Genomic DNA, 7,954 nt, shown 5'->3' on the forward strand with positions numbered 1-7,954 from the left:
CCACAGTAAGTCTGGTTACTCCCAGTGTTATTTTTCTCCATTAACCAACATCTTTTGGAGTTTTGTGTTCCTTGACACAGTCGCCTTCGGCTTGCTCACTAGGTTTCTAAATACAATCATTATTTAATTTACAATCATATTTTATCAAACTACACAATGATGACTAAGACATAATAGATATTGCAGTTTCATTTTCTGTTAATACATGACTTTCTGTAAAGCTGCTGTGAAAAGATGTGTGTTGTGAAAAGTGCTATACAAATAAAAATGACTTATTGTTAATTCTTTCCTTAAGAACAGATGGTGCAAAGAAATTAAGCACTGACTTAGTTACAAATTAACAAGTACTAACTAAGCCATTAGTGTGAACTTTTCACCACAACTTAAGACCTTAAGCACAGCTGGTGCAACCCTAACCTACCATGTCTCCAAAGAGAAAAGAAATCCTGAAATTTGAGCCCAGCCAAATAAAGGCCTTGTTTTTCTTTCACGCAGGTTTCTGGTTTCAACATGAACAATAAGCATGCTTTAGTTTCATAACAAAAATCCCTTCCCCATAAACTCAGAAATCCTTAGTAGGCAAAATCCCTCAAACTATGCAAACAGCGGCCTCTGCTGGCTCACATTGTAAACACTCACCCACCCTCAATAAGGAAACAATGCGAAAGAGATAATCGGATGTAAACCATCTCCTTCAATCCCCCTATACACATCAAGCCTTTAAGTTTTCATGTGTAGACAAAAAAAGAGCTTTATTTCAACTCATATAATATATTTAACTTCAGTTTAACACAAGCTAAACTTCATATATATATATATATCCTAAAATCATCCATAAACATTAGCTCACAGCTAAACTACACAGACATGTAAACTGTTCACACGGCTTACCTGAGTGTGGCTACCAAACATTAGATCCATAAAATGTTGAAGACCATAACAGACTTTTGGAGTGGGGTGTGTTCATGGCACATTTTATGGTCATCTGATACATTGCCATCTCACATATTCGCACTGCTCACAGACCTGTGAAATACTTCAGTTACACTAACTGATCTCTTCAACATTGGGTCACACAGGAAATAAAGCAACATGAGGCCAAACACAATTATACTTAAAGGAATATTCTGGGTTTAATTCAAGTTAAGCTCAATCGACAGCATTTGTGGCATATTGTTTATTAGCACAGAATATAACTTTTACTCGTCCCTCATTTTCATTATAAAATGCTAAAATCGAGGGAACGGTGAGGCAATTACAATACAAGTGATTGGGGAACATTTTTGGAGAGTTTAAAGGCAGAAAATTGAAGCTTATAATTTTTCAAAAGCACTTAGATTAATTATTCTATTAAAAGTTGAATATTATTTCAGCTGTAGTGACATTTAAATCATAATTTTTGTGGGATTACTGCGTTATGTCGTCATGGCAATGAAGTTGTAAAATTGGCTAGAACTTTACACAGAAAAGGTTAGTAAGTGATTTTTTCACTCTAAAATCATGTTATCGCACATATTGTTTGTCTTGTGGCTATACATTAGAAACAGTGAGTACTTTAATGTTTACAGACTGGCCCCATTGACTTCCATTGCAAGCGCCTCACTGTCACCGAGAATTGCTTTGCTCTAATAAAAAGGAGGGTTTTTGGGGTATTCATCAAATGCTGTTGCTTGAGCTTAACTTGTATTAAACGTGGAATTTTCCTTTGATCATTCATACAAACATGATTTATTGATTAGTCAACATGAAATACAAACAGATCTTATTTACATTCAATCCTAGTCTTATGCAGTGTTATAACAAATACAAAAAAAAACGTCTTTTCGTAATTTCTCATCAAAACGCAATGACTTGCTCCATCTATAAAATAACTTTTCTTTTCATGAAGCCATTATATTTTTTCATACCTCCTATTTAAAGGCCACTTTAAGATCCAAATAATGTACGATTGATAAAATCAAGTGCCGCACAACATATTTTATCGTTAGATATCCTGTGACATATTTTGGAGGGGAACATAATGGAAGTGGGCTGTAAATTGCATTTCATGTTGACTTCAAAGCTGAAGTGGGTCATTTCTGTGCCACTAGCCTCACCAAATGGAATTGCAAAAATAAACATTGTTTTTAAACAGTAAACATGAATACTGCTGCGGTTTTCCATTGGTCAAACAGATAGCACCGCCACAAAGTTACGTCACTGATTGCATCAAAGTTTCCACAGCGTTTGCTCTATTCCGAGAAATCAACCTATGAATGATATACCTATATAGTGGTCTCTGCATATCAAGCAGGGATAGAAAAAAAGTATTTAAGACTGGAAAAATTATCAAAATCAACTTTTAAAAAAAGTTCTTTGTAATCTCAAATGCTTAGGTTAATGTAAAAAATATCCTTCAATAATGCACATAATCACACAGAGACAAAGTTCAATTTAATTTTATTTCGGATTATAAATTTGAACTACAATTTACAGAATGTCCCAGACAGAACATGGGTGGTAAAGGGACAGAGTTAGGGATGGGGGGTATTTCTAGGCAGTTTTTGGGGGCACCCACTCATGGATCTTCTTGCGGGTGGTGGAGTATGGCACATAGCAGTTAGACGTGCCGCTGTGGTTAAACTGATGAACTTCGGCCAGGAACTTCTTGGGTTCAGGAGGGTGAGTAGTGGGAGGGTCATCGGTCATGCAGTGCAGCCAACGGTGCCTGAAAGAACCATAGCAGTGAGGATTTCAAAATAAGATTTAATTCTGAAACAATTCATATACAAATTCCACACATAAGGCCAGCAGTGTCCCGAGATATGTAATAGTGCTGCACTATATATATATATATATATATATATATATTTGTGCTTTCATAAATTATATTTATATGATTATTTCATATCAATAGTATCTATTTCCTTGTTTCTTACAAGACAAATGAGAACTTTATTCATAAAAATGACTACTATATTATGCAGAGGTTCAGCGTAACAATGCTGAATAATCAGCACCTCATACAGTATAAGTGTACACATACATTTTGTACACTTGCTCAAGGTGGCACTGTTATTTCAGTGACTGACATGGTTTACATTTGATGATGCCATTGGACAGTGGAAAAAAAATATATAAAACATATGTATTCCATTCTATTATTTTCTAATTGACTTGAAAATGCTTTAAAAATGTTACATTGTCTGGACATTTTGAATACCCATTTGTGATTGCCATGTCACTAAAGATCCGAGGTATATTCCCTTATAATGTTTGGTGAAAAACCCATGCATTTAAAGGTTAAAGGAATAGTTCACCCAAAAATGAAAATTCTCACATCATTTACTCACCCTCATGCCATCCAAGATGTGGATGTCTTTCTTTCAGATGTGAAAGTGAAATTAAACTAAGTGAGGGTGAATAAATAATGAGAGAATTTTCATTTCTGGATGAACTACCCATTTAAAATAAAATAAACAAACAACATAAATCTGAATCTGCATGCACAGAACTCCATAAACACCCCTCACTCACAAAGTTCTGCTCATCTCTTACCTCTTGCATTTGATTTTTTTTTTAATATATTTTCGCTAATTTCATCATGCAATTAGCTATTAATAAGATTGAGGTTCTCCAAGGTTGTTTTAACAAATTATACCATGTATAAAGGTATTCCACTATTCCCCCCAAAATTCATGGTATTATTTGAAAAAATTATCAGATCAGAAGTACAAAGTCTGTGAATATTGCAGGGCTAAAATAACTCAGTATATTACCATTCAGCAGGGACCATGCTGCCATCAACATCCCATAAAGTCTTCTTGCCGTTCATCTCTGTGGTGTAAATCACCCATCGGTGACGGCCTGCAAGTCATGAATTGAAAAGTACACATTCAGAAGGTGAACATGAATCAGAGTGATTAAAAAGAATGCATAATAATCTTACTTAACCCTTGTGCGTCGATAAAAAAAATTTACTCAGGAGGTCCTTAGAGGATAAAAACATCAAAAAAACTGCCACCATAATATTATATATTAATATTATTTTCCACTTTCAATTAGTTAATTTTTCTTAACTACCAAATATTCATTCATTTTCAGGATTGTCCGTGTCAAAAAACTGCCATAAAAATATTATATATTAATATTATTTTCCACTTTCGCCGACTTCAGTCCTGATCATAACTACCTAATATTCATTCATTTTCATGATTTTAACCCTTTAAATGCCAGTTTGTTTACATAATGCTACTGTTGTTTTTTTAAACAAACACACATTTCTCAATACACACATACAAAACACACTCTGATATCAAAACCAACACACCCACACATTGTTAGCTGCATCATATATTCAATTGGCCTGCAGTGCTCCATAATACAGAAAACAGAAAATAGGAAAAAAGCATGTATTTGCTCCATAGGCTAAACATAAGAAAAATTGCACCATCTGATGAAAAATTTAAAGAAATGAAGCCAGAGTTCCGGAATGAAAGCAAAATATCATAGAATTGATGATTTTATTCTTTAATGGCACTGGGATCAAATATTGCAGTTTCAATGGGGACATTTTTGTCCTGAAGGTCCTGAGTGTAACTATTTTGTGTACACAGTGCATTATAGATGTATTTTAATTTCCCGAAGGTCACACAAGGGTTAAACACTTTTACACTTTACAAAGGTTGCTAAAGTCATACCGAAGAAGTTTCTATTGTCCTCGAAGTATTTGTTGCCATATTTGTCGATACCCACCAAGGCTCCAGTCTTGATATCATTTACCCTGAGAAAGGAAAAAGTTAATCAAACATATCATACATAAACTTAAGATTCTTTATAAAAAATAAAACAAACAAAATAACATTGCAACAATTGAATATATGCAAATAAAACCAGAATGAATTCTTAAATTATAAACCCTTTTTAATCCTCTACAGAAAGTACTGTGGTGGTACCATGGAACAGGGATTGTATCAGGTGGTAACACGAGTGGAGACTGAGGATTTCTTCACATAGTATGAACAGCTGCGCCTCATTTTTTCGAATTTCATTATCGATTAGTTGGATATGCGCCACAAGCACAGAGAAGCTCCATCAGTGATATCACTTTACAGCCCTAGTTTTAGCGCAGCGGTTGATTGACAGGCAGACATTTCCACCAAGAAGCCCTCTTAAATGTAGCCCTAGAACTGAAACCAAAGCAAGTATGACGAATAAAATTGGACCATGACGGAAATTTGATGACTCCGTCCATTTGATTTCTAGAGCATGGCAAACCCGTATGGCAAATGATTTGTTTGAAGCGCAGAGAAAAGCATTGCCTTTCTGTAGAATAATTCACAGTAATGTGGTCAGGAATAATAAGGGGGAAACGGTTTTAACACAACCATTTTCTCCAAATGTGTAAAAGCTTCATGAACACTTCAAGCAGATTCCCAAATCAGCTCGTTCAACCACACACCCCTCGTGAATTCAAGCCGACAGTGTCCAAGTTTTTTTAGACATTTAAAAAAATGATTGAGAGGTTGTGAGCTGCTTGTAAGCCACTTGGCTTGTAATTCCTCTCACACGATGCAAGCCGCAACCACACGACACCAACGATTTTCACGCGATCTCTCCCGACTGGGAGCTCACACGTCAGCCGAAAATCGCACCGTGTACGCCTGCCTTAACACACTTACATATGCTGACCTATGTGCAATATATTTCTATTTGCTTGAATTAATTACATCTCAGCTGTTCCTCTTATTTATTTGCTCCCCAATTGATTGAGTCAACTTATTCCCTCAACTGAATTGAGGGAATCTCCAAAACCTGTGCAATCACGTTCACTTAACTTGATGTTCATATATAATGAATTTAACAATTTAAGTAACTAGGTGCAAGTAGACTTATCTCAGATTTGTCATTTAAATATTGTTGTTTCTACTTAATAATTTGAGTTGAATTTACTTAAGTGTAGATCATCCAATAACACGGCTCAAACGAAAGTGATTTAATTTGATTCTAGGTTAATCGTTACATAGAATTAACTCCCCACAGAAATGCACCCATGTACACAAGGAGAACTGAACTAGTTTGTGAACGAGGAACAACTAAAGCAAAGGGGAGGGCATTATGGGTATTCCCCATGGCCTAAATTGTTTACTCAATCATTTGAGTTATTAACACTTAAAATTCGAAGTCTATAGATTTGTAAAATAAATAATTTCATGCAACATACACAGAGTTATCAGCCAAAAACTTGGCATTTCAAGTAATGCTTAATTAAGATAATGTCTAAAAAAAAACATGGTAATACTATGGTACATGTCCTAAAAACACAGTAATACCATAATACATAACTGTAAAACCATGTTACATGTATAAAAAGAAAATAAAAACATTAATATCATGCTACATGTCCTAACCCGGTTCTGTTCTTTATTTTATTTTTTTTTATTTTGCAGTGTTCATGTGCAATGAAACACCTTTTAAACAGTTTGTTTGGTGTTTCACATTCAGATGTACAGAGAGGTCATTGCAGTGGTTCAGTGTCATACAGCTTTTGCACACTTTATTTCACTACACTATTATTCTCTAAAGCTTTAAGTGACATTTACTCGAGTGACTCACCTTAACAGCTGCAGTAGAAAGCCTTTGACTCCGCCGTGACCGGTGAGCTGGCCCGCGGCCCGCCGCACTAAATTCACGTACTCCGCCATGACGGACTGTCCTGCACTATTACTGTTCCCACTGCACACGACCATGTAGTGTTCAGTTCCGCTGTCGTACAGAACTTGATAAGAGTTCATGCCCCAATCAATCATATCTAATGTGTTTTTTATTTGCATCAAAACTCTCAAAAACTGAAAATATTTTCTCAGATGGGATTTCTCATAACATGGAAATTATATTACTGCATCTCTGCCTTGCATCACCTCACAAACTAATAATCTTTCATGAGTTCCTTCACAATATAATATATATTCCGGCATATTTGCCTTTGAATCCCTTTTTATTATATATTTGACGCAGAAAACCCACGTAAGATCCATAACGTTTTTATTAAAAGGGCAATTTATGGGAATAAGTAATACTTCAGACACCCATACTTTTTAAAGTGGTGGTTCACTAAAACGAAATGTTGGAAGCTTTTTTCGAGATGTTGATATGTCCGGAGCAAGGGCACCGAAGCATAGCCATCCATTGGCCACCCCACTCGCAATTGCTGTTTTAGTAATTGTTTTGGTAATTTTTTGGCACAATTTAGTTCTTTAGAGGTAAAATAATCGCTGTACAAATGTACACACTTATCCAGGGTTCCCACGCGTCCTGTAAAACCTGGAATTTTGCAATGCAGTTGTCCAGTCATGGAAAATTTGAAAAATACCTAAATGTCATGGAAACAATGATTTGTCCTGGAAAATATTAATATAACCATTTGACTGTGTTGCTAGCAATATTTCCGTTACAAGCACAAAACATAGTAACGATCTGACTCGGAATAGAAGTCAAATACACACATTTGTATAGTCTTTCACTGCTGGTGGCTGCGCATTGTGAAACAACATCTGAGGTTAAGGGCGCTTACACCCTCATGATTGATTACAGCAGCAGCCAATCGTGTGCTTGGCAATCATGGTCCAACAGAGGCAGATCTCTTGATTGGTTACAGCTACGACCAATCACGTGCTTTGCTTCAGCGACGCATGCAAAGTAAGAAGCGGCATTCGTAAAACTTCTTATTCATAAACAAACTGAATGACCTGGTACTAGTACAGACCGGCTGAATGAGAGGTGTATGTTGTTCCTTTACTTCAGCATCGGCATGTGAGTCTACCTTGTTCATCTTGGAGAGAAAAGGGGCGGAAGAGCTATTAATAGGGTGACCAGATCAGAATTGGTAAAATTCGGGACGGACGAAAACGGGGGGGGGGCTGAATTTAAAAAATCTGGGCAAAATTATTTATTGATGAATTCTGAATGAAATGAC

The 7,954-nt window shown here is 35.9% G+C and overlaps 1 protein-coding gene across 1 annotated transcript; it reads right to left on the reverse strand.

The window, feature by feature from the left end:
• Positions 1-2,422: 2,422 nt before the first annotated feature.
• ndufa12 (NADH:ubiquinone oxidoreductase subunit A12) lies at positions 2,423-6,713 on the reverse strand. Its single transcript, XM_052121029.1, has 4 exons — positions 6,595-6,713; positions 4,680-4,762; positions 3,759-3,846; positions 2,423-2,707 (listed from the first exon to the last, which is right to left on the reverse strand). Exons 1-4 carry the CDS (start codon positions 6,681-6,683, stop codon positions 2,533-2,535), a joined length of 435 nt encoding a protein of 144 aa, XP_051976989.1. The 5' UTR covers positions 6,684-6,713; the 3' UTR covers positions 2,423-2,532.
• Positions 6,714-7,954: the final 1,241 nt, after the last annotated feature.

This window comes from Xyrauchen texanus, chromosome 47 (genome assembly GCF_025860055.1).
Source record: "Xyrauchen texanus isolate HMW12.3.18 chromosome 47, RBS_HiC_50CHRs, whole genome shotgun sequence".
Classification (NCBI taxonomy): domain Eukaryota; kingdom Metazoa; phylum Chordata; class Actinopteri; order Cypriniformes; family Catostomidae; genus Xyrauchen; species Xyrauchen texanus.